Below are 26,736 nucleotides of genomic sequence, written 5' to 3'. Positions count from 1 at the left end.
CCTTTTGATGTAGTCATGTTAACATAATGACAGGTTTGAAAAATGTGTAACTTCTGCAATAAACTTGTGTCCAGCCTTTGAGCATTTCTAATTGCAGAACTGCTAAAGCCAGAATAATTCGGATGGTTAGCAAAAATGGTATGTCTTCAAGATGTGGCTGCTATACTAAAAAGATTTGAGCTCAGCCTAAGCTGTGGGTCATGTAAGAGAGATAATAATTGATTTTCCATTGCTATTGTTACAATGTTATATATATGGGGGGGGGGGGTGGTACTAAAGCTCTTTTTTTTTTTTTTAATTAAACCTCTTCTCAATTTTTCCAGATTTGTAATAAAACTTAAAACTTCCCCACATTCCCAAAATTTTCTGGTATGTATTTTAATGAAATAAAAAAATAAGCAAAATGTTTCTTTTCATTTCATGAAAGATGCAGAAGATACATTTCAATGCACCAGATGACCAATATTTGGAGTGCTTCGCCATTCAAAGAGAGAAGAAGGTAAGGTTATGTATGTATAAATATAAACAATCCAATCTCATGACATCACATCAGGTTCAACAATATAGAAATATCATAAAATCATAATTTATCAGTATCTTAGCTGCTGTGTGGCTACTTGATGTAAGACTCTAGCTAGAAAGAGGAATGGGTGGTTTGGGGAGTTTACAGGAGGATCAGTTGTCAGCTGTTCAAATCCAGCCCAGGCTGCCAACAGCAATAATGGTCGTATTGGAACTACCACTGCTGTTACCTTCTGGCAGCTGTGTGACTTAAGTAAAATGAGTCAGTGGACTACTCCAACATTTTTTGGTTACCTATCCCTCCGTTTTCTAGACAGTGCCATAAAAGGCCTCAGATCACTCCCTAGAAGAGAGGTGTCAATGTGCAAATCTCACCAAGGGTGTCTTGAGTGATGATAAGCACACCAGGGAGTAAGAAACTTCAAGCCAGAACCACGAAATCCTCTGAGCCCTAAAAGAGCCTCCTTCAGTGCAAGGCTGGGACAAAGTGGCTGTTTTTATGGTGTTCTGAAGTTCTCCTGGTGTTTTCCTCAGACTAAATACTGAATCGCCCCTCTAGCTGGTCCAGGAGTGTCACACTTTTGGACTTACTTGTCTTGGCCAGATCCTTGCTCAATGCTCCTGTGTGAATGAGAACAGAGGTGCTTTGTCCTGGACAATAGTGACAGGGTTTGATCCTTGCTAGGACTGTAGGGCATTTATGATGATATTTATCCTGTCCTAGTGCTTACATGGCCCCGTTCCCTCTCCCACCACATGCATACAGGGGACCTTCTACCTCCCTCACCAGCAGCCGATCCAGTGCCACCCCTTGCTCTTGGAGGGGTCTCCTGGGCCAGAGCTAATGTTCCCCCCCCCATGGCCACGGCGGGGCTTGGACTCCTCCTTCGCTTTGCTCCTGGGACACGAAGGTGAGCGCCCTGTGAGCAGGCAGCAAGCAGGCAGGCTTGTGCCCGCACACAAGCACCGCTCTGTTCTCGCTCACGCATGTGAGCCGTTGCGTCAGCAATGCTCCCGGGAAAGGAGGTTCTCACCAGCTCCCATAGCCGACAGCCACAGGGCAGAGCAGGGGAACAAAATGCATCTTTCATGCCTGGGCAGGCACCGCCAGTCCCCTGCCCACAGCCAGAGCAGCACTCTGGTGGGGGCAGCTCGTGCACCCCTATCTTCTGCCAGCATTTTTTCTGGAAGCTACCAGGGTAAGGAATCCTGATGAATACATCCCTGGAGTTGCAAGGCAACTTCTAACAGCTGATCCTATGAAAGGTCCTTGTAGCGGTGCAGTCTCGGTCTCAGCACAAGATGCCATAGCATGCGATGGGAAGAGTGGTCCTTTTCAGGAGGGAGGCGGTAAAAGTGGATTTCAACAGGAGAAAAAAACCCAAAAGCTTGCTTTCTACATTCTCCATAGTGAACATGGCATTTTTAGGAGAAAATTTGAATACCAAAATATTCGAGCCAAAAAATAAAGTTTTTAATTTCTGGCAGCTCAGGACAGGTTTGGGCTGTTCAGTTTTTGACAGTAAAGCAACATATATTCGCACCATTTTTTTTCTTCTTCTTTTACAGAATGCTGACATTTTCAAATGCATTTTCTCTCAAAATGCGGTTTCTCTTGAACATTTTCAACAACGCTTTTTCACGGTATTTAATTCTGACGGTTTCTCACTGCCAGGGGAACAGCCGAGGATCCAGGGAGGAGCTGCGGAAATGCATTAGCTATACAGACTCTTGGGAGCGCCTTGGAGAAGCGCTGGACCCCTTTGGCAGTGACCCTGGCCTTTGGCAGTGACTGGTGTAGTCTGAGTCCGAAGCGGGGCAGGGATGCGGCAGAGCTCCCAGCTCGCTTGGCCAGGGGGGAAGCTGAAAAGGGTGGGTGGGAGGAAAAAAAGCCAAGTCAAATACACCTTTGAGCAAATCGTGCAGTCTTAGGAAGACAGCAGAAAAAAGCAGAATAAGCCATGCCCCAGCATTGTCTCGCTACTCGTGCCAAGCCTTGCAGCCAGGGAGAGCATCTCCCAGCCAGCCCACAGCTGTAACAGAGCATGGACAGTCCCCTGTGCTCGCAGCCAAAGGCAGCGGCCCAAACCTCCGTGTTGCTATATTATGTCATAGCTAGGGTTGGTATAGAGGGTCCTGTGTCCCTTCCTGTATTTGCATACATAAAAGCCAAGCACAGGCAGCTCTGATCGAAGCCCTGGGGGGTTTGGCAGTGGCACCCCTCCTGCTCTGCTCAGAGCAATCTCCCTGGGCCATCCAACGGGGAGGCACAGCTCGGGAAAGCATGAGAAGGTCTTGGGACAGAGAGGGAAAACACTCATATTTAACTAAATTCACGCACATTTCCTTGCTGGGTAGAAACATTATACCAATTTTTTTTTGGCTACAGGCATCTTTCCTCCTCCAGGCCAGTCCACCTCCACTAACTTCCAGCCAGAGGAACTCCCTTTTCATGCACAGAGCATCAGAGCATTGTACACACATAACCAAAACTGCCAAAGGCAGCCACCAGAAACTACACTGAAAGTGATTGATATATGTTGATGAAATCCCACTCCCTTGCTCATCCAGCCGATCAGACTAGAAATGATGGCTAACGGGTTTCTAAGCTCCTCTGGGCAAACAGCGTGGAAATATAAGTCTTGGTTTGGTGCACGCCCAGAGTGTTGAACTAATAACACTTGTCTCACGTGTAAGCAGCTGCAAAACCTGATATTTACACAAGGATTCACAGAGATGAGAAAAGACTGCTTTTTTTGTAGATGAAAGGCTCTGGTTCAAATGGGAATTAATTTGGGAAAACCCTCTGGTCTGTGTCATACAGCATGCCAGGTTAAATGATGACAGTAGACTCTTTTTTTATAATTGAAGATTGGCTTTAAAGCATTGACATCGTTCCCACATCAATATAACAGCATTTTTACCTATCAAAGCACCCATCATTTTGCATGTCAAATACATTGTGAGCAAAACAAAACTCTACCTTTGAAAGCAATCGATCAACAAGCTCACAAATGCACTTGGTATAAATACAAATACACTTGCTGGTGGGAGCCACTTTTTTGCAGATCTGTCGCTGGTAGCACATACATGCTTGGCTTGCCTTCGACAAGGTGGCTCCAATTTCAAAGCTTAGAGCTGCCTTTAAATAGGCATTTCTAAGACTCGGGCATCACCTGGCACATGCTACTGCTGGCACCACAATGGCTGTTGTCTCAGCCATCCAGAAGTAATATGCAGACGATGTCTTTTATGAGGCCAATTAGCAGAGCTGGAAAACACAGCCCAGTTTTTAGATACCCAAGCCCTACCTCAAGTCCTGACATGAGTTACTTCTCGTTTTTTTCAGCTCTATCAGCAGGTCTAATAAATCACATCTGCCTTCTTACAAAGCTTGCATCACTTTTACAGAGAAATGATAAGGCAGGTGGTTCTCCCGCTGGAGGAGTGCAGCAGTGCTAATGGCAGGGTGGGTACAGCAATGTCTGATACGTCAGATTGCTGCAGGATTTGGAATAGCTTACAAACTCAAACTAACCCTCGAACCTGCATGTCTTCTGGGGGTTAGAGTTTGGGGATCTGGCTATGTACATTAGACTGGTCCCAACTCTTTATTTTTTTGAATACCACAAAGGCACGTGAATCTGGCGCTCAGCTCAGGAGTGCCTCTGGCTCCTCATCTAACAGCAGCACAACACTGTGAATGAATGAATGCAGAGGAGATGGATGGAGGTCTCAGATGAGTTTGGGATATCTAAAGTCTCACGCCTCACCATATCTTCACCATATTTAAAATCATATTTTATTCTAAATCCCTCCCTCTCTCCACTAGAGGTAAGTTTTTTGAGGCGAAAGGCAGAGTGTCCCTCAGGGCCATCAAGGATAGCATGGCAGTTGCCAGTGAAGTTTCCAGCTTTGCCGAATTTGGGCTGTATGCTGTAACACAAAATGGATAACTGTGGCCTAGAAAAGCCCCAGGCAACTTCCCTGACTTCCATGGTGCTGTTTCAGTTTCCCCTTTGGTAAGAGCAGACTTGAGCACATATTTCATTCTTAAAAAGGAGTGTCTACCTCAGGTCTCATCCTATGGAAGGCTATGGTTATCATAACAGGTTTAAAGTTCTTCCAACAAAACATCTGGAGCTGATGGACACCGTGTGTATTCCTTCAGCTCCTATTACTGTAAACACTCCAGCTGCTTTGCCTCTGCAGTGACAGCACATCTGTGCTGCTGTGGAAACAAAAGCAGAAAAGGGATGAGGGAAAGAACCATTTCACAGATTTTTGTCTGATGCTTCCATCTTGTGGCCGAAGGAAACATTGGCATTTTTCAAGGTGGCCCAAATCCTTCCCTCCAGTTATATGGATGGGGATGAATTGGAGTTGGAAGTCAGATGAATTTTCCCTTTGAAAGGCACTGAACATCAATGCTGGCAGAGGAATGGGCTGGTGCCTCCTCTTCTGCCCACTGTGTTTTGCTCTCACACAAGCTGGCTGTGCCGAGGGGTGCAGGACAGACATGGGGCCAGGTGGACAAGCCCACGAGTGCTGAGCCCAGCCCTTTGTCTCGCTGTGGGCATTGGTGGTGGGACTGCCACAGCGTATGGACTCTGCTTCAGCTGCTGGCTTCATCGCCAGCCCAGGTCCATGGGGTGACTTTCCCTCTTCTTTGTTTTTGAGCATACGAAAGGCTTTTCCTTGTTCTCCTCTGATCTTTCCCAGGGATTATGCCAGCACACAGCTCCCATACCACACAGCCTCTAACAATGGGGATAAGCTGGTGGGACACAGCCATTGCAAGGGCACCGTGCCTCAGGTTCCCAGAGCCACCAGGATCATCTCCCCTTTTGCACCACTCATAGCAATCCAGAAGCTTAGCCAAAGGTCTGCTTACCTGCATGAACTAAATTCTCCCGCATAGGACCCACATGGAAAGCCATTGCCTATCTTTCCCTTCCCATCCTGGCCCGGAGCTCGCCCCGCTCTGCTGCTCCAGGTACACTGCCGGTCTCCCCCCCAGCTCCTCTCTCCTGGGCAGACTGCCTCTGCCGTGTGCCAGCGCGCTCCCTCGGTACATTTCCAGCCAAATCCTTGCAGAAGCCTTGAGACAGGGAACAAGACAATGAGCGGGACTCCCGCCGGACACCCGGACTGTGGTTATCAGTGGAGTGAGTAGTTAGGCTTTTGCCAAAAATGAATCTACTTCAGCAAAAGGGTGAGACACTCACCATCCATGCTCTCCAACGCAGACACACATGCTCACAGGCACACACTGCCCTACCCTACAGACCGGAGTTTGCCATCCCGCTCTGCAAAGGGGAAGAAGAGAATGGAGAACTGAATCTGAGCTCTGTATCCAGCTGCAGGCTTTTGCATAGAGAGGGATTTTGGTACCACCACCCTTTACCATGCACGGCAGTAGTAACGAGTCCTTCAGCCCTCTTTTCTCACACAGCTGCTGAACTTCCAGCAGAGCAGGTGCACAGCTGAGCAGGGTAAACGTCAGGACACAAGTGTTACCACCGCTCTTTCCCAAACCCCTGGGGTGGCAGGAAGTGTTGCGTGTCCGTGTAGCGTTGTAGGATAGACTCCTCTTTGGCATGGACACAAAGGAGTGGGAACTTGCTCTAGCTCTTATCTGAGGCAAAGGCCTAGACTGCTGCACCCTGTTTGAAGCCAGGAGGGGTTTTGCTTTGTGAGGAAGTGGTGAAGGAGAGGGAGGTGTTAGATGGAGAGTTCATCTGCAACAGCGACCACTCCATGGACAGGAGGTTGCTAACCTGCCTGTTGACAGGGCTTGCCCACGGCCAGCCTTGCCTGGCTCCCATGGCAAACCAGGACAGGCTCCAGTGCAGGAAGTTTAACCCTGTTTTCAGGTTGAAATCTTCCAATTCTTCTCAAATTCACATTCAGTTACATCCACTCTTTAAAATTAATTACTGTGGGAGCACAGAACCATAAGACAAAATCTGGTTTGATTCACAAAGAAGGTGAGCTCAGCATAGGTTTGAAAAAACCCTGCCGCCAGAGGCAGAGAAACCATGGCCATTTCGAGGTTGGGCCATCTAATCCTCTGTAATCATCAAGAGCTTTAGGCTAAAGACTGACACAAGTCAATTTTAGTCCCTTGTTAGAAGCAACCTTTGCATAAACCCCGTTATTGTACAGCGGTGCTAGAAGCGGCAGAGAGCGTACATGGCAGACACATGGTGCAGCGTGTCTGTTTGCATCCCATGTCCCCCCTTTCCTCGGCGTGTGCAGAGCAGCAGGTATCGAACCCCCCTGCACACACGGTGCGGAGGTCGAGAAGGGTTTCATCTCGTGCAGGGAGTCCGGTGCCCACCTCGGGGCACGTGCTCTGCTCCGAGCAGCAGTCACTGGAGCACCGCACCTGCCGTGTTTTGGGGGATAACATGGGTCCCCACAGATGTCACTCGCTATCCAGGTCATTTCCCGCAGGCACTTCCCCACTATGCCCACCGGAAGGGCTCAGAGACCTGCTTGTCATTGCTGCCTGGTGGCTTTGCAGAGTGCTCAATTAACCAAAAAACCTTTTTTGGGGGGGAAAAAAAAACAAGCAAGACTTATTCTTCATAACCATCTTTCAATAAGTGAGTATAGACCCCTCACATATCCTTAAATTATATATCATTTATTGAAATATAGAGATCTTAATTTACAGGATTTTTTTCAAAGACAAAATATCAACAGGGGCATTTTTGAAATACATTTTGTGCCTACCATCACTCAGGCCAGTTTGCCCTTCTTCAAACATTTCACAACAGCCACCATTTTGGAAACACTTCCTTTTTTATTATTCTAAAATATAACTTTTGGACATTCAAAGTGCAACAGTTAACGTGCCTGTGGAATATATCACAGTAAAAAAAATATAAACAAAGGCAGTGATATAGCTGTCATAAATGTTTTGGCAGTATTCTAGAAGTCTATATAAAAATACTTATATACATATTGATGTATAACATCATCATATCTCACGTCCTTCATCATGTAATAGGACCGTTTTGTACAAGTTGCAGACCACGCTGTAAGGAATTGGTTGGCCATTCCAAATCAAAAGCTGTGTTTCGTAGGCTAACACTGATTGTCGTTATACAATTACTGTAGCGAAAGGTTTGGGAATATCTCTTCCAGTGGCTTCTCAAAAATTAAGCCATAAAAGAAAAAGTCTGTAATACTGATAATATTGTAAAACTAAACGAATCATCCTCTCACACTTCTCCCTCTCTAGTAAATCTCCTCTCTTCCTCTGCTTCTCATTCCAGTTTCCAGGCCAGCTTATCTGATTCCGAGCCTGCAGTGAGCTGGGTTTGGCTAGACCCCTGCCACGGATGCAGTTCATCTACATGATACTCATGACAGGATGGAGAATCGATATTACCATGCATCAGAAAGTGAGCCAGCTCTGGTTCACATCCACTGTTTGGGCCTAGCCCCGAGATGCGCTGTGAGATATGGAATGAAACCAGTGAGGGGAAGGGGGGACTGCATGAGCATGTCCTTAGATTCCAGTAACTGGTATAATAAAACATGCTGGGGCTGATTTTCAAACCCTGAAGAACACCAGGCCATGTGCAAAAATGCAGGTGAAATTGCTTGCCTAATTTGAATGTGTAGTTGTACTGACTACACATGCAAATTAAGGCACATGTGGTCTCAAGTGGCCATTCAGATATCTGGGATATCCAATAGACAATTTGTGTTTCCTCAATTCATAGTCCATAGCTGGAGGGGGACTTTACATCGTCTCATCTGTCGTGGCTATATTGAGAGTCTTTATGTTTCACAGTTGTCCCCGTATAGAGCTCAGTGACATGTGTTTGGCTAAAGCACGGCTCCTGGGAAGACACTCGGTCTTGATCTGTTGACTGCAAGAAAAAGAATGCACCATCACTAGTGGTTCCTTCTGATTGTCAGCCACCACCAGGGTTGAACATGTGGGTGCCTCGTTGCAGGTCCTGTCTTCACATCTGCAGTACGCTTGTACGTGGCCTCAGCCAGGTGACATTCTGAAACCCAGATCCAGAATTATTTGCCTGTAACTGACAATATTACATTTCCTTTCATTTGATCCACAACTGTCCACAACAAGCAAAGTCAAGGGGACTTGTGTAGCTTTTCTTAGGTCCATTTCAAGTTAAACTGTAGTTTAACGCAGCAGCATGTTCTGTCATTCACTGCTGGTCCATCTTTCACACTTCCTAGGAAAAATACTGCAACACAGGGGTGAGTTTGCACCGCATTTGCATTGGTTGTGTTGTGCCAGAGGCTGAGCATGTCCTGCGAGGCACTCATCACACTGAATTAAGGTTAAGTTTGAAAGTTGAGCACCAGAAAGTATGGGGCCCTGCGCAGTGATGTACCTTTTTTCACATGTAAGTCTTCCAAAGCATCATATCTCAGTAACACATTGTGCAGTGATAGCAGTAATCGTAATACTTGGTTCATGTAAGTGGTGTCAAACAACAACTATTGCAGGCTGAGCGCGGTTCATTTTCATGCACCTTCTTCTGAAAAACACTCTTGGAAGCAACTACTGTTTGTAGTTACAGTCTGCAAAGACAATAGTCAGAGTTTTCTGTTTCTGTTTAAACCTGAAAACTAAGAGAAGAATATTTGCTGCAGAATTATTTCTGCTTATTTAATCTGGAGTTCCAGGCTGGGAGAGATGTCTTTGTTCCTTGAGCAGTTCAAATATCAAATTGATTCTTCACAGCTAAACCCAGGATAAGATTTCTTTTGAGTACCTATGAAATACTAATAATGGGATGTTGCTGGTGGTTTATCATAATCTTCCATTCTCAAGCATCTTGGAAATCTGGCACAAATATTTTTATTTTATTTTTTTTTTAATTAAATTTTTAGAACCTCACTTAATTAGAGGGCAATAATTCCTTCTCATATACCTGATTAGAAAAACTCCTCAGCTCATGATAGAAAACTAAATCTTAATTTTTTCTCTACTTTAGATTTCGCTAACGGGAGCAGTTAACTTACTGTGTACAGCCAAATAAAGGAATTGTTTCATAAAAATTTCCAGGTCATAAATTTTTTCCTTGTACTTAAAAAAGTTTCTTGAGACTGTGCTTTTACTGAAGGACAATGAATTATAAAATATACATTTAGTGTTGCTGAAAACAGTAGTAGTATTATCTTGAAAACAGCTATCTTCTATAGTTAATAAAGACTTACTAGGTTTCTAACACCTATTATAGACTGGTTTTTAATTATTATTATTATTATTATTATTATTCCCCTTTACTTGCATTAATGGTAAAAAGTAACATGTTTTGTAGTACCAGTCAGTCCCTTGTGGTTTTAGACCTTTTTGGTCCAAAAGTGGTTTTTGCATGTTCTTCAATTCACATGATAGTTCAACAGCAGCTGACATTGAGATTGAGGAAGTACACAAAATTCATGAACAATCTCTTCTAAAATCCATGGCATATGTTCAATGTGTACCTCAAAAAATCCTTGAGTAGACAGTTATTTACATAATTACAATCGTGAAGTATTGCTGCAGTGGAAATTCGATCCATCAAAGTCATATGAATGCCCTTGAAACACAAAACTGGTCTGTTTGTGGCCTTTTCCTTCATCTTCCTACCAGTTCGAATGGCAAACAACACTGAGATGCTACTGAAGTACTGCGAGAAGCAACACTAAAAAAAATCCATCTTCGACATGTCTCTTTCATTCATACTCAGGCTGATTCCTCTGCCCATCACTGGGAGCTTCTCTGTACAAATCCACCTCCTCTTCAGATCCTTGACATTGCAATAAAGTGGTTTTCTCTGTGGAGCAGAAGTCTGTAGATGGCACGGCAAGCTTCCCCGTGTGCAGAGCTGGAAGGTGTCCGTGGGGTTACAGGAAGCTGTCCTCCACTAGGTCTGAGGAGTCGATCCCTATGTCATCCATCATGTCAATGTCCTCAATGGTCTCGTCCTCTCTCTTGATAAAAGTAGAGCTACTGGAACCAGTTTCAATGGCACTTTCTTCAGATGTCTGGGAACTGGAAGAGACAAACATCTCAGAGATAAAATACATGGTGAATGTGGCTGGGTAAGTACTCCAGTCTCTAGCAGAACTGAACACCACCTCCCCACATGCTTTCTGATCCATGGCGCAATCTTAGATGACCCTGACAGCTTGGTTCTTAGGACATGGCACATCTTGTATCTAAAGAGTAATGAACCACCTTGGATTCAAAGGAACAAGTTGTTCATATGTTCATATGTTCCACTTTCTGCCAAAGATTCATTAGAGAAATATCTTTATGACACTGCTGTTAGGTAAATTATGACTTACTACTGGGTAAATCTAGGGAGGTGAGGTGAAAATAAGATAACAATAGCAGTCAATAAGATAATAATAACAGAGAGAGGTAATAATCTGGATGGTACTTCTTAGAGACTTCATTCATCCCTTCTTGAAAATAGCACAAAAATATCAAAAAAAAGAAGTTTCTAGGTTGCTAATTCTATGTACAATTAATTAAGTGCTGCATTAAACCACTGTCATTTACAGTAAGGGTTATACGTTGTTGTGCTGTAGCAGAATCCGTCACGTAAACTGACAAGGGAGCAGCAAAAAGTCCTGGATACCCTGCTGGCAATGAAGAAAATGCCATGGAAAATATTTAAAGTTCCTCCCAAATTCTGGAGCTGGTCTCACACAGAATGAATCAATCCCTTGAGATCTCACATGCAGCTCCAAGACATTGAGCTGCAGGGTCAAGATGTGTTGCAAAATGTGCCCACAGAGCCACCAGACAGCCACTGTGACCTGGCCAAGCTAGCAAGGAAGTGCCAGTGACACACAGGACCACCCTACCAGCAGTCCCCTTCCACTGGCAGTCACAAAAGAGGAAAAATTATGTTTTTCTCATTGAAAACACTGTGACCAGTCATGTTGCCATACTTACATGGGACTTTCCAAATAAATAATTCCAACAGAGCCAAAGAAATCGTTTGTGGAGTAGGATGCTAAAAAGTGTTAATGCACATCACCAGGCATGACCCCAAATGGTGACTATGGGCTACGTGGTCTGTAAATCTCACGTACCTGTGCCTGTTCCTTTTGCCAAGCTCATCTTCAGAAACAGGGTCAATGTCAGGCAGGGGAATGATGTACCCACTGTCAGCACTCAGCCTCTGCTCATCAAATCCGCTCTCCCTGTCCTTTAACTTGTCTTCATTCTTGTAGGTGACACCAATGTAAGCATTGTCACAGTCTCCCCTCATGCGTGTGACAGCTGGGTGATCACTTTTCAGGAAGTCCAGGTGAATCTTCTCGTAGCTCTGAAAATATTCATTTCAAACTCCTGATTAGATGCTATTCACTAAGACTGCCTTTCTTCAGATGGGTAGCTGTGATTCATTAACCCAGCAGATATTCTGCTCTATGAGACAGCAACGCCTGGATGGAGAAGCCCAGCATCTTCAAGTGATCGGGAATTTGAAGACAAGCTGGTTTTAGAAGATGCAGGAGTGAGTGTGGCAGCATAGAGCAGACAAATAGATGTGAAAGAGGAGTCGGGAGAGAGGTAAGGGAATGAAGGTAGGTGGAAAATGAAGCACTGAATGGTGGGGCAGGCAGAGCTTGTCCAGAGATATGAGGGGAAAACTTGCTGATGTCAGAGTCCAAAGAGGGAGATAGGGAGATTATACACATGGCCCAAGTAGTCTCTTTTCTAGAATTCTTTCACTGTTTTGAAAATCCCATGAAAATATATAAAACCCATTCTCCAGTAGAAAAATTGAGTTGCTTGATAGGCTTTCATTAGAAACTGAGAGTTCTGCTTCCTAGCTAATGCTGCAGAACTGCTTCTCTCAGTAAGCTTGCATGCAGAAAGCAAACATACAATGTCCCTGTCCGAATCACGTAATTCACTTGAGTTAGGATGTGCCATGGCTCTAATGGCTGGAGCACTTACAGTTCCCTCTAAAACAGTGTGTAAAAAACACAGAGAAAATTCCAAAGAGCAAACCTTTTTGTACTCTCCAGGCAACAAGCTCTCCACAATTTCACTCAAATGGTAAAAAGAAGGTCTTTTCTCTGGTTCACTGTTCCAGCACTTCACCATGATCTCATAGCTGCAGATAAGATGGAAAACAATTTAAACAATTGGTAAAGGAAAAAGAGTAACCAAACAGAAACTAAAGACAAAATTGCCTGGAGACTAGCCAGGTGTGGAAAAGCCAAATGCACACATACACTTCATTGGTAGCATGATCGGGTTTGGCCATTCGGTATCCACTCTTGATCTTATTGTAGAAAGTAGAATCGACCATCATGCCAGGATATGGTGTGCCACCTGCAGATAAAAGAGAAGAAAAGATACTACTCTATACTCGATTATCCATACAGAGCTCCCAAATACTGTCTTGCTGTTCATGTCAAGAAGTGTTAACAATATAATTTGACATGCCATCAAAATTATTCTTTCCTAGTCAATGTTTCACATCAGAGCTATTGTCTTGACCACCTTAAGCCCTGATGTGAAAGGTTGGCTAGGAAAGATTGAAGTAGATACTACTTAGAAAAAAATCCCTTTACAGTGTTTATAGAATGTATTGATGGGGCACAGAGGCTGGATGATACCTGGATCAGGTCATCGGCCTGCATTTGGCAGATCTGAGGTCATGGCTCTGTTCTGCCACTGACTTGCCGTGCGACCTTAGGCAAGTCACTTCCTCTGTCTGGTTTCATTGCCTTTGGCACCTGCACGACAGCTGAGAGTAAGACAGCCTGAGTTACTCGCCTCATCCCAGCTGTAAGGGCAAAGCCTTAGTGTGAGCCAGTCCCCTCCATACCCACGCCTTCCCGCCTGGGCAGCCAGCTTCAGACAGCAGCTAACACGTTGGGTGCATGGGTCATTAAAAAGTTTGGATTTGGCCCCTGGGCTGACACAGTTAAGCAATCATTTGGGGCCACAGCGTACAGACATCATTGCACTCCTGCTCAGTTGTCGCTGATGTGTACAAGGATCATTTAAGCTGAAGTCAGTGTTGCAAGATGTCAAAGCTGACCTTCTTAACAAACGCCACTGAGGCTATGTTTTGCTTTCCAAGAAAGATCTTCTTTCTCAGGTGGAGGAGGCATACTATAATATTACTCCAGAAACCTCAGCTCTTTCAAAAGCAGGATTTTCACCTAAAACTGGGCAACAGAACCTTTCTTACAGGTAGGGCAGTGAAGTACAGGCTCAGCTGTGCCTCAGTTCCCGAGCTATCCAACAGCACTCTCATGCCTCCCGGGGATGCCGGTGGATGGATATTTACAGGATCCTATGATGCCCAGAGATTACAGTAATCAATACCATAAATAGTGGTGCAACTGCTGTTTTCTGAGAAGCAGCTATATGACAGCTTATCCTAGAAAATAACGCTAGGCTTGGGGTTGCCGTGGGGCAGTAGTAGATGCCATACAGACGTGATTGATTCTGCTCAGAGTAAATCTGGGCAACACAGAGTTACTGAAGCAGGCCAGCCACCCACCTGGGAGGCTAATTAATCAGGCTGAGGAAAGAGCCAGGCTCTTCCCAGCTGGGAACTGTACATTGTCTGTAACTGCTATACATTGTCATAACCACTTTATGCTGCCATAAACCAACTGTGTGAACAGTGCTGACCTGGAAATGAGAAATCAGCGTCCCAGAAGATTGACATTTGTTTTTATTCTGTAATGGGACTAAGACGGGCTCTTTTGAAACATATATGAAGAGACTGTTTCAAACCAGCTGCTGGGCTGGGCTGCAGCCCGAAGCACCACGTTGCAAGGGGGAAGCATGTTCCTTCTCATATTAGCCAGAAAATCCATCCTGGCCCAGAGACACCAATACTTTTCCACAAAAGCTTTTCACTCAGTGCTTTCAGTTTTCTAGCCAAAAAAAAAAAAAAACCCAACTATCTTCCAAAAAAATATCTAAGTAGAATTTTGGGAAAGTGTGGACATTTTACTTCACACCTAACATTGGGATCTGAAACCCCCTATAGAAGAATAACTAACAGTTGCTTTCACACATGTATTTTTACTGTAGAATTTTAAATACTTCACGTAGAACACCTTGAACTGAAAAAGCTTAATCACTACACAGAAGAAAGTGTTCACAGTACATACCAAGAGAAAATATTTCCCACAGCAGAATGCCGTAAGACCAGACATCACTTAATGTTGTGTACAGATTGTCAAAAATGCTTTCAGGTGCCATCCATTTTACTGGGAGGAAAGTCTGTAGTAAAAAGAAAGAAACCCCAAATCACACAGATTTGTCATTAAAGAAACACTTCCCATTACAATTGTTATTTGATAGCCAGGATTAACTTCTCTCTTACAAGAAAAGTTGTGTTAACCTGGCTAATGTTTATTTTTAATTCCTTATAACACAAAGGTACCAGGATTATAAACCATGCTACTATTTGCTCCCCACAAAAACTAATTAAGCCGTAACTGTATTCATTTGAGTACTAGCAACTGACCAGGCTGATTGAAGGTATGATACAAAAGCTGGCACCGCTGATCTAGATCTGATATGTCATTGATTGATGTGTCACTACTCTACATATTATAGTGACAGTTCCTCAATAATTTATCCAGTCACAAAACTTGCCAGTTAAAATTTCAGCCTGTGAAGTATTCAGTGTGGCCAAGTACTTTTCAGCTTTCAAGCAGAATTAGGATATTTACAGGAATTAATGAACTGAAGAAAAATTGTTCTCAGGAGCATTCATCCCAACGGTCAATTAGTGTAACCAACTCTGAATGGCAAGAAAATTAAACAGCGTTTAAACCTGACACTTCTCACTGCAGTTAAAGCAAAGCTCAGGAGATTAAGTACATACGCTGCCCTTGGAGACATAGTTGGAATCATGCATGATGTCTCTAGCCAGCCCAAAGTCACAGATCTTCACAATTTTTCCTTGAGCCAGGAGGACATTACGAGCTGCCAAGTCACGGTGCACACACTGTATGGAGAGAAATTAAGTTGTTCAAGGATGTGCTAATTCCACAAGGGCCATTCTTCTCGCAAAGATCCCTGAAAAAGATCTGTTGACTTTCTGGGCGCAGTCTTAACAAGACCTTCTACTGAACAGGCACCTGTATTGCCCCACTAACAGGGGCAGGGAGGCACCAGTGCTCAGAACCAGTGAGGGCTCACGCGGATGCACCGCAATGGGGAGGAGACAAAAGTGATGCCACCCTTTCCCCTTCTACCCATCATGTACTAATGATACGTCTACGTTTCTGACCATGCTAGCCTGTGGCTGTATGGACTCTCCACCCAGACCCTGCCTAGATCCACCACCATCTCTGGCGCGCTGACCCCATGAATGTTGTAGGCTGCAGGGGGAGAGGAGGACTGACTGCTGCTTTGATTTTTCCAAACATGGTGATCTCAGTTTCCAGGTAAGTGAGAAAGCTGTTTACAACCTCCCAAAAAATATTACACTGTGTCATGTCTTCAGAATCTAAATTGAAACCCATAGTTGGAGATGAAGACATTTTTACACTTTCGTACATTTTACTTACTTTTTTATTTACTTACATTTTTAGAAGCCAAGAATTCCATTCCCCGTGCAACCTGGTATGTGAAGCTCAGCAAATCCAGTAGGCTGAGGCCCTCCGAACTGTCATCTGAAAGAAGGTTTTTGACTTCTGATTCTATTGAAAAAGAGAGAAAAATGTGTTTGTGCTGTGGAGTGTGAAAGCAGCATCCGTTTCCCCCTACCTATCATGATTCTTTAACAGAATACCATGACCAAACCAGTCTTTTCATAATAACTAACCACTTTTAGCGTCTGCATCAGTCACTGACACATACTGCATTCTTAAAAACACCCAGTATTAAATACAGGGTTTGTTTTTTCTCCTCTGTTTTTTTTCCCCAGAGAACTGCAGGAAAAGGTGAAGTTAAAAAGGTGGACTGAGGTCTTATACAGGTTGTTTACAATACTCAGCATGTGGTACAAAAACATTTATTTAGAGGTGGTGCCTTCAATATTTTTTTGTGCACGCGTGTACATTCTTAGCCGTTTACTTTTGCTGAACACTGTTGTGTTTCCCAGCAAATATTCACTGGGACTTATCCAATACCAGCAAAAAGGGTCAGGAATTCTATGGCAACGGATCTTTTTTTTTTTTTATGAAAGATGTCAGCAAAAAACCCAGTCAAAATTCAGTGATTCATTTACCCCGACTGTCCTAGAGCACAATATGAGTACATTAGTCTGCCATGTAAATCTGGAACTGGATGTGGTTCAGTTTCTGAGGCCTAGAGGCAGAAGTGACGGTGTCTATTTTTAAAGCAAAGCATATTTGGTTTCTGAGAACAGGGCCGGGGAATGGGATGCATTCATTATCTTCATTACATAATCCAGGAAAGTATTTGGGAGTGTTCTGCATTTGGTAAGTGTCAGTTAATGTGAAATGTAAGTGGAAACAGAGCAATATAAATTACTATCATTATTGTTCATTGCTATTGCTCAAAATCTTGCAAACTACAGGACTAATGAAATCACTGCCTCCAAAGAGTGCCTACAGCCCCGCTGCAGAGCACAGCCGCTCAGCCCTTCAGCATGGAACCAAATACACAACTGGAGCCCTTCTGCTCCAGGACCGTCCACTCCTGCCCAGAGCGTAACGAAAATCATAAGCTTTTAGCTTACAGCTTAGACTCACATGCTGACAGAACACAGCTGAGGAGTTTACATCCATATCATAGAGGGCAAAAATAAGAATTATTTGTATTAATGATGTATGCAGAAGGGACAATTCTACGTTACCTGACATAGATTTCTTCTTATATGAAGCAGGCCGATCATACACAGATCTCTGAATATCAGAGTATTTAGATCCCTCCTTCCTTTCCAGCATTGGCACGTACTGAGTGGTATCAGCTTGTTTCATGTCCATGTATTCTCCAGTGTTTTCAAAGGATAGTATCACATAACTGAAATTGGGAAAAAAATACAGGTATATCAGCTAGTATTGCCCAGGTGACTACCCTGCCACCCACCCTATAGATCTAACAGTTCTCTTAGGGTATGCAATTGTATTTCTAGGAAATGGGAGCGTAAAAGCTGACTTCTTCATAGGGAATGCATAAAGATCACGTATTACAACATAGCCATGTATTACCCACATATTAGAACATCACCATATATTACTGTAGTAAAACACAAGTGCTTCAAACTTATCCTTTTGTCAGTAGTCTAGTATGTAAAAATATATTGTCTAACTTCCCAAAATCCCACTGAATTCAGGTATTAAGACCTAGGGCTTTTAGTTGAAGGTATTCCAAATGATAGATGTAATTTATTCACCCAAACAGTCTGCATCAAATCCAGTCCTGCTGAGCAAAGCCATGCTCAAATGAGTCGCCCTGGCTGTACTCAGCTACCAAGTCACATGGTCTATTTGCCTGAGTGATTTTTTTGAAGGAATCTCTGTTCACCTTCTACATCCTGGCTAATTTTATTGCTTTATTACTGAATGTATGATGACAATCTTCCTCGACCATCGTCTAGAAAAAGCTATGGGATGAGCATGAACCGTAAGGAAACTATTGAGACTGGCTAAGCCATTGGTAGGTACTCAAGGAGAGTACTGGAGCTTGGAGAACAAACTCTGCCAGGTTGTTCGAAGGGAAGGAGTTTAGACAGTGGAAATTCCCCAAACAGGGGAAAAAGGAAACCTGGTAGTTGTGCTTTGTTTGTAAAACTTGGTGGTTAGAGGCAAAATTATGTTCTTACAGAAAAGGGGAACACTAGGCTGTGGTTTCTTACTAGAAATGTTCTTTGGGACCTCAGGATGAGGTAGGGAAGAAGGAACAGAGCTTGAGGAGGGAGGAGACTGACTGTGTGCTCCAGAGACGATCCTGTAACGAGGCAGGTGCAGGACTGCTGGGGTCCTGTAAGGATATTATTTTTTTCTCTAGAGTCATGTATCTCTTACATTACCTTGGGCAGAGGGGAATTCGTTTAAAAGGTCTGCAAAATCTGTATGTTCTGTGCTCCCATGAGTACGTGTGCCTAGCATTTTGACGGAAGACTCTAAGTAATCGATGCCTATAGCGAACCAGCAGTGGTCCAAAACCTGATAAATAGAAGTCTAATGAGAAGAATTAGGGAGGGCTCTGAGCCAAGGAATAAGAAGAATGGAGTAAGGTTTAGTAATGACATTTTCTTAAGTTGTAGGAGTTTTCTTCTCTTTTTCCCACCTTCTTGTGCTTTCATCAGCTGGGTTCATCCCAAAGATATCCAAATCCTTCTTTGGCTTCTCTGGGTGTCGGCTCAGGAAATTGTCCCGGTTCTTATGCAAATAGTTCACCAAATCACCATAAAAGCAGTATTCAGTGATGATGTAAATAGGACCTGATGAAATACAGCAAAATAATGCATTGATGAGTGGGGCCTTTTTTAAATAAAATTTAAAAAAATACTGCAAAGATAATAGAAAATCAAATATCAAGCATAAAAAGTATTGGGAGTTAATATATTTTGATTTACTAAGTTATGACTGTAACTACTACCAAATACCAAATAGGTTTGTTTATATTTACTGTTAAAATCCTTTCCTTGCACTGTGTGTGATTGTCAACAGTGAACAATGGCTCCACAGCAAACCTCCATTTTGTCAGCCAAACCCACCTGATTTTGTACAAGCTCCAAGCAGATTCACAATATTCAGGTGGGGCCCAAGATGGGTCATTATCTTCAGTTCAGACATGAGCGCTTGTTTTTCACTGGATCTAGCTGTAGCTGTTGAAAAAACACAGCAGCCGCTCAGTGAGAGCAATCACCTTTTTCACAATAGAAAATGGTCGGTCTTTGCTTGCCTCATTAGAGTGTTTCTACCATGGTTTCTTGAAGAAGATTGAGAAGGGGCTTTCTTAAAACTTGAAGAGGAGTCACAAATCACTAATAAATGATTCATTTGATGCAGCTCAATAGCTGACCCAGTCTGTTTGCCCCTCTCCACGGCTACAGTGGCTTGCCCAGGTGACACAGAGGCACTTTACAAGCTGCTCATTTCAACACAAAGGTCCTCATGGTTCCTCCAGAATCACTGCGTTAGATTCTCAGCTCCTGAACAGGAAATCTTCAGTGAACTTAAGATTCTTATACAAGAACTGCCTATTTCTGTTCTGTTGTATTGCTTTCATTTGTTCACAAACATTCATGGTTATTTTATCTTTTTCTGAACTTGCTGAGTTATGGCTGCTATGATCCATACAGCTAAAACCAAACTTTGGATGTTTCCAGAAGCCTGGATACTGAAAACACCATGAAGCAATCTAAGATGTAATTTTACATTTCAGTCATTCCACAGGTCATTTTCAACTTCAGATACAGAGAAACTATTTATACACAAGCAATGCTTAAATAACCCTGTAAGAACATGCACTACCTTGCTTGGGAAATGGAACTGTGACAACTTACGTTTCAGCATTTTCACAGCTACTTTCATCACTGGTTGAGAACGACTCAATCCATATGCAGTCCCTTCGACTACTTTTCCAAATGCACCAGAGCCAAGGATTCGACCTGAACACAAGGGAGAGCATTACTTATTTCAGAAAGTAACAGCAATTTACCTTGTTTCCCACTGCCATTCTTCTACAGGTTGTGGTTGTCGCCTGGAATGAGAACACTCACTTAGCCAGACCCCTGGGATTATTATAGTTAGTGGTGGTGGTGGGGTCGTTGCTGTTGTTGTTAAGCAGAAAAGGCAAATATATTTTAAAGACATGCAGTCATTAAGTACAATTCCTAAATAAAAGTAAGCAATCAGGATCACATCTGCACAGGGGAGCTTGTAGGAAAGGGATTCTGAGGAACAACTCAAATTCATTCAAATTTGCCTCCTGCTCTGCCTTGCCACCCCCATTTTACCCTTTCTACTCGTTGATTCTCCTATATTTCAGTTGGCTACTCTGCCTCAGTCAGCACCTGACTATGGTACAGTTGTGTCCTTTACTGAAAAATCTGAATTGGACTCCTTAGCTGTAGTTTCGGGCTGTTATATCAATGCTGGATACATCTGGTGGTAAGATAAACTGAAGCACATCAGCAGCACATTTAGAAATAGACAGTCAGGACCGTCAGTCATCTGCAAGAAGCTGAGATACATGTTGATCACATATGAGGGGAAAGTCCTCTGAAGTTTAACGTACAAGTGTGTTTCATATGCTTGAATAAATTTTATTGCAAATTTCCAAGTGCTGTAATGAAATGGCTAATGTTTATACACACTTTACTCTTCCCACAAATCAATTTAGACAAAAATTTTGGATTATCATATCCTGTCTTCTGATATGGATGCAGTGTGCAAAAGAATTGTGTACAGATTGAGCAAGATTTTAGAGAAATATGAACTGCACAAACATACTCCAAAATACTGTATTTCACAGGTTCCATACTGAAGAGCAAGTTTAGTAAGGCAACACTTACTCAGTGAACAAACCCGTATATGACCTTCAGATTCCAGGATATTTTCATATTCCTGAAACCTCTCTGTTTTATTTTATGCTACCTTTTAACTTCCAGCACAGGAAGACTAAGTAGTGACTTTTACTATGGAAATATAGGGCATTTTGTCTTTGACCTTCATTTGCAGTTTGAACTTGCCGCCTTTACGCTTCTGAAGGTGTTACCCGGCACGCAATGCCATATGTTCCTGTTAACCTCTAGCTACAGCCCCTACTTTTATTGTATGCATGCTTTTAAAAGAAAAATTTCCAGCCAAACACAAGAAATGGTTAAAGCAGGCTTAGCTGAGTTACCACTGAAGAACTTCAAGACTATGACAGTGTACTTTGTCATGCACACAAAACCGATGCAATTTCTTTTCAAGATTCCTGTGCTCCAAAGGTTATTCTTCCCAGTCAGGATGTGAGAAAGCTTGCCACTAAATTTCAGACTAATTCAAACAACCTGAGTCTGAAATTTGGCCCCTGAAACTTTTCAGACTGAAAGTCTGGGAGCCACATGGCAGGATGCAGCCCTTCAGAATGTGATGGCATTTTCTGATGCTCCTTGATCTTCTTGTCTTCACAAGCCAATTCCTCCCCAAACCATATTGTCGGCTGAGCACGAGGCGCACATCTCCCCCTCCATCACCTCTGCTGAGACGGGGTGCACGTGGAGACGGTGAGAGCCCTTCCGGAGTGGCAGGGAGCAATCGCTGCTGTTTCCCCTTTTCACCCCTCTCCGCAGACATAGCCCAAGCCCCATCTGTTTTACACTTGATATTTGGAGCCAGGTGGGAGCTGACTACTTAAGAGCTGGAGGCATCTGTAATGCCATCACATTCTTGATGTCGAGGCCTTCAGTGAAGCCCAAAATTATAGCGTGTATTTACTTTTCTTAGCATAAAGGCATCGCTGCGATCTGCGCGCTGGAGGAGCAGCGCTGCTTCTCCGCCGCAGAGGGACTGTGCAGACACAGCAGCTCAAGGCTCCTCCAACTAATGGAGGGACCACGCTTGGGGGTGGGAGCTATTTCAGCCTCTGTACCCATCCACAGAGCTTATCTGCTGAGCCTGTCAGAGGGGTGCTGGTTTTCTGCTCGGGGGGGGGGCACCAATACAAAGGTGAAGTCTATGCATTTGTTTCAGACACAACCTTCTTAGCTGGATGCTGCTTTGGCTAAAATTGAACTAGGACTATCAGTCCACACCAAATTAAACAGCAGAGCATTACATACATTTTAGAGTGGCAATGGCAAAGGGAAATTTGCAGTGAAACCCGAATTTGTCAATTGAAACTCCAGCCAGCCAACACTCAGAGTTGGCATTTAACCCAGCGCTGTACTCCAGGCACTACTAGCTGGAAAAACAAATAAATGCCAGCTGGCTTGCACAGCTAGGATGGGAAATGCTCATCTGAATGAGCCAAAATGGGTCTGTATCCTGTTTCCGAGCCTCCCTGAGCTAAAGGTGTAAATGCTTTGCTGCCATTTCCCACTTCAATAAGAGAAAACCCACACAAACCAGAATTATCAGCCCCAGAAACAAAAGAGGTCCCTACCAGCAAGCATTTCATATGGCAAAACTGCCAGCAGGAAAATGTTAACCGTGTCAAGAAGAACACTTGCACAATCCAGATCGCTCAAAGGATGTATAGCATTAGTTTTTAAAGCACTGACTATGCTGAATATACTTGTAAACAGGAAGGCATTGAAGTAGGCTGGTGCTCATGAGTCAGAGGGAGACAAAGTCACAGTGGTGGTCTGTTAACAGCTCAGATCTGACAAATCCTATTTAGGCATATAATTAAAGTCTGGGTTGTAATAAAATAATTCCATTAAATATCCACCCTCCTCTAGTTTTCAATTAGCAACATGAATTTAATTAAAGGATATCGTTCCTGAACCAGAAATTTTTTGTGCTGCTTCTTTCAAGAATTAACATCAATTCTTTCTCTGTGATGGGGGAAGAAGAACTGGGGGGAGGATGGGATTGGGAGGGAGTGTGTGTGTTTCTTAAAATATATCAGACTAAAAACATCTTTAGTTTTGTTCTCCTGTATTTTGTGTATGCAACTTGTTTACAGATACCTCCAAGAGTGGGATGCCTTGTGGATTTAAAGCACTATCTGGATAGAACATTAAAATTGTCTATAATCATTACATTTTCAATTGATATAAATGACAAATTGGGCCAGTCCTGAAGAAGCCATTACTAACGGAAATCTGTATGAACTCCAAGGCAGGGGTAACAAAGCAAGAAAGCAGAAGGGGAAGGAAGAATGACAGTAGCCACAAAAATAAGTTATGCACTCAGCACTGATACATGCACATCATGGATTAATACTTTAAAAAACAATAAAACTACATAACTACTTGCAGGTTTTCCTTGGCCTCTACACATAAGTCTATAAAAGTCTTGCAAGTAAAAAATGCTAATGTGCTTTTTGCGGGTGCCTTAGCAGAGCTGAGTGTTGAAGAGGAAACGTAACGCTGGGAGAGGCCGCCTAAGCCACGTGAGAGTGGGCACGGCATGCGGGGCACGCGGAGGAGAGCTGCAACGGAGGTGTGGGAGACACTAACACAAGGAGCTGAAGGCTGACACCACTGTAGGGGAAGAAGAGGATGTGGTAGGAGAACAGGAGAACAGATAGGTACAGAGAGGCTCTGGACTTCATGGCCATGAGTTACATCACAAATCCCAGCAGCAGAGACCTCTGAGTTGTCCTTAATCGTCCTTCACCCCAGAGAAGGATGGGATTAGTCCCTTAGAGGAAACTTACCAAGCACTAACCCGTCTCGAGGAAACTCCCATCTGGAGTCATAAGGCAGTTGCATTGGGTCCACATAAATGTATTCGTGGCCATCAGGGCTGATAGACTCAATGACTCTCCATCTTATCTCATACCGTGGCTTCTGCAAAGCAGATTGAATGCAAAACCAACCATTAGTCCTGTGCCTGACTTCAGAGCAGATCAAAACCTAGCAGGGCTCAGCATCCAAACTGAAATACTTTTCTACGTTACCTGTTTCCATATGATGACCAGGACAATCAGCGAAATTATCACAATCACTAAAAGCACTAAGACTGCAGCAGCCACTGTTAGTTCTGATCGCAAGGCTGTGGAGTAAAAAGACAGACCATATTTTCCTCCTGAGCCATGAGGAACATGACACATACATAAGACACCCACCTCCCCTACCATCACACTTCCCATGTCCTGCAGATGTGGCAGGAGTAGTTCCTGGGGCTGGGGACCGTAAAGTCTTTCCAAGCCCAGAGCTGCTCTGCCTTCCTGTTTCAAAACCAAATGCAGAGATTGTTTAGAAGAACATCCCATAGCCAGTGGCCATAAAATGATAAAATTAATCATGGAACCACATAATAAGTGAAAAACAGATGCACCTTAAAGACCTGTAGAATGCCTCATCCTCAGATGTCTCAAGGTGGAAAAAAATCCATTTTCATTTATTTTTATCTGCAACAATTCATATTTCTATCTATTAAGACTGGGGTCTGTTAGAGAGGGGTCATACTGGCTGCTGTAATTTCACAGAAGGACAAAGCAAACTCACTGGGAGCCACAAGCTTCAGTTCCCGAGTAACAGCACCAAGGTCATTCCTTGCCACACATCGCACAGCCAGGGTTTCCTCTACCTTCTGGAAGGTGACCTGGCTTTCCACCATGTTTTTCTCATCCAGGTGGGCTTCCATGTGTATATCAGAGATATTGTTAGTCAAAAGAGTCCATGAGGTGTCATTGCTGCACCTGCAGAGAAGAGTAACAGGGGAAACAGGAGTTGGGCATAGGTATGGATAAAGAAGAGCAAACAGAACAGCAATTGCCTTTCCCTATTTCTTCTGACAATGATCATTTTAAAGAGCAGAAATGCTTAAGACCACCTCTGTGAAAAGTCTACATGTTTCTTCCCTCAGAATAATTTGCCTTATGATCCTCATTACTGCTGCCACTTTGAGGGCCTGACAATGCAGCCCAGCATGTCTGGTATGAATAGAGCTTGGTGTCACAATGTAACCCATAGACTTATAGTACTCGATGGATCTATATTTCTCCTTGTGCTGTACCCTGTGGTAGGGCTAGGAGGACAATCATCCCATCAGGCAGCAAGAGATTTTAGCACAATGAAAGCAGAACACACCTGGGAGGTGCCCAGGACTCCTAGCCTTCTTCCATGCATGGTATCCCTCTCCCTGGTGGATAACCTCCCAGGAAAAACCCTGCCTCCCACCAGCCACAGAAGGAGCCAGTCTAGAACTAGCAAAAATGGGAGTAATTACTCCACATGTCTAAAACACTTTGAAGGTCAAAATTGTAATTATAGAATCATAGAATCGTTTTGGAAGAGACCTTTAAGATCATCAAGTCCAACTGTTAACTGAGCACTGCCAAGTCCACCACTAAACCATGTCCCTAAGCAGCACATCTACGTGGCTATTAAATACCTCCAAGGATGGTGACTCAACCACTTCCAAATGTTGGAAAGTGGCTTGGTGAGCACTTCTGCCAGCTCCCTCAGTACCCTTGGGTGGATCCCATCTGGGCCCATAGACCTGTGTGTGTCTAAGTGGTGTAGCAGGTCACTAAGCACTTCCCCTTGGATTTTGGGGGCTTTATTCGGCTCCCTGTCCCTGTCTTCCAGGTCAGGGGGCTGGGGACCCAGAGAACAACTGGTCTTACTATTAAAGACTGAGGAAAAGAAGGCATCAAGTACCTCAGCCTTTTCCTCACCCTTCATCACTCTTTCTGTCCACATCCAATGAAGGATGGAGATTCTCCTCAGCCCTCCTTTTGTTGCTAATGTATTTATAGAAACATTTTTATTGTCTTTTACAGCAATAGCCAGATTAAGTTCTAGCTGGGCTTTGATCCTTCTGATTTTCTTCCTGTATAACCTCACAACATCCTTGCAATCCTCCTGAGTTGCTTGCCCCTTCTTCCAAACTTCATAAAGTCTTTTTTTCCTGAGTTCCAGCCAAAGCTCTCTGTTCAGCCAAGCCGGTCGTCTTCCCCATCAGCTAGTCTTTCAGCACATGATGATAGTCTACTCTTGCACCTTTAAGATTTGCTTCTTGAAAAATGTCCAGCCTTCCTGGACTTCTTTGCCCTTGACAACCTCTCTTGAAATATAAGCAACATGCCTCTAAAAAGAAAAAAATTATCTATAACTTACTGGCCCTTGATGAGGAAAACATGGTATGGCAACTAATAATGTTAAGCTAATCAAGGATGCAACAAGTCATATTTTAGATAACACAGCACCCGCTTTTCTTACTTTTTAATGTCCTTGCAAACTAGCCATTCCACATCAGGAAGCGGGGTCCCCTCTGCCAAGCACCTCACTGTCTGCCCCCCTGCAGAACCATGGTGATTGTCCACAAGGTCTAAGATCAGGGCTGGAACTGGGAAAGAGACAGCAGTTTGTCAAAGTATTCATCAAAGTCTACAAATGCAGCCTGAAATTTCAAATAGATCAGGACGTGTATGTTTGATCGACAGCTTAGTGACAGCTAGAGACCTCGACTCGTCCCGGACAACCTTAACTCCTGTAGGACAGAGCGGATCCTAGGCTAGAGCCACGAAAAGGGAGTGCTGAGGTTATGCCACGTCCTCATGTCATACTAAATGAGCTATCATCCTCGCTGTCAGCTGGAGTAAGTTAGGCAGGAGGATAAAGTTTCTTTCTGGCTCAAGGCCAGAGTTGA

The 26,736-nt window shown here is 43.7% G+C and overlaps 1 protein-coding gene across 2 annotated transcripts in view; it reads right to left on the bottom strand.

The window, feature by feature from the left end:
- Positions 1-7,153: 7,153 nt before the first annotated feature.
- PDGFRA (platelet derived growth factor receptor alpha) overlaps positions 7,154-26,736 on the bottom strand; it is a 35,437-nt gene continuing 15,854 nt past the window's right edge. For both annotated transcript variants that reach the window (XM_054823888.1, XM_054823887.1), the window contains exons 9-23: positions 26,307-26,433; positions 24,588-24,781; positions 24,038-24,132; positions 23,795-23,927; positions 19,986-20,090; positions 19,194-19,304; positions 18,764-18,917; positions 17,328-17,494; positions 16,091-16,206; positions 15,387-15,509; positions 14,665-14,776; positions 12,760-12,859; positions 12,533-12,638; positions 11,608-11,843; positions 7,154-10,555 (exon numbers count right to left, since the gene is read on the bottom strand). In XM_054823888.1, the coding sequence (XP_054679863.1) occupies positions 10,408-10,555; positions 11,608-11,843; positions 12,533-12,638; positions 12,760-12,859; positions 14,665-14,776; positions 15,387-15,509; positions 16,091-16,206; positions 17,328-17,494; positions 18,764-18,917; positions 19,194-19,304; positions 19,986-20,090; positions 23,795-23,927; positions 24,038-24,132; positions 24,588-24,781; positions 26,307-26,433 (2,027 nt within the window). In that variant the 3' untranslated portion in view covers positions 7,154-10,407. The remainder of the gene's footprint in view (positions 10,556-11,607; positions 11,844-12,532; positions 12,639-12,759; positions 12,860-14,664; positions 14,777-15,386; positions 15,510-16,090; positions 16,207-17,327; positions 17,495-18,763; positions 18,918-19,193; positions 19,305-19,985; positions 20,091-23,794; positions 23,928-24,037; positions 24,133-24,587; positions 24,782-26,306; positions 26,434-26,736) is intronic.

This window comes from Grus americana, chromosome 4 (assembly GCF_028858705.1).
Source record: "Grus americana isolate bGruAme1 chromosome 4, bGruAme1.mat, whole genome shotgun sequence".
NCBI classification, from domain to species: Eukaryota; Metazoa; Chordata; class Aves; order Gruiformes; family Gruidae; genus Grus; species Grus americana.
Note: the sequence above shows the minus strand (reverse complement) of the source record. Positions and strands in the feature narration are given on the sequence as shown.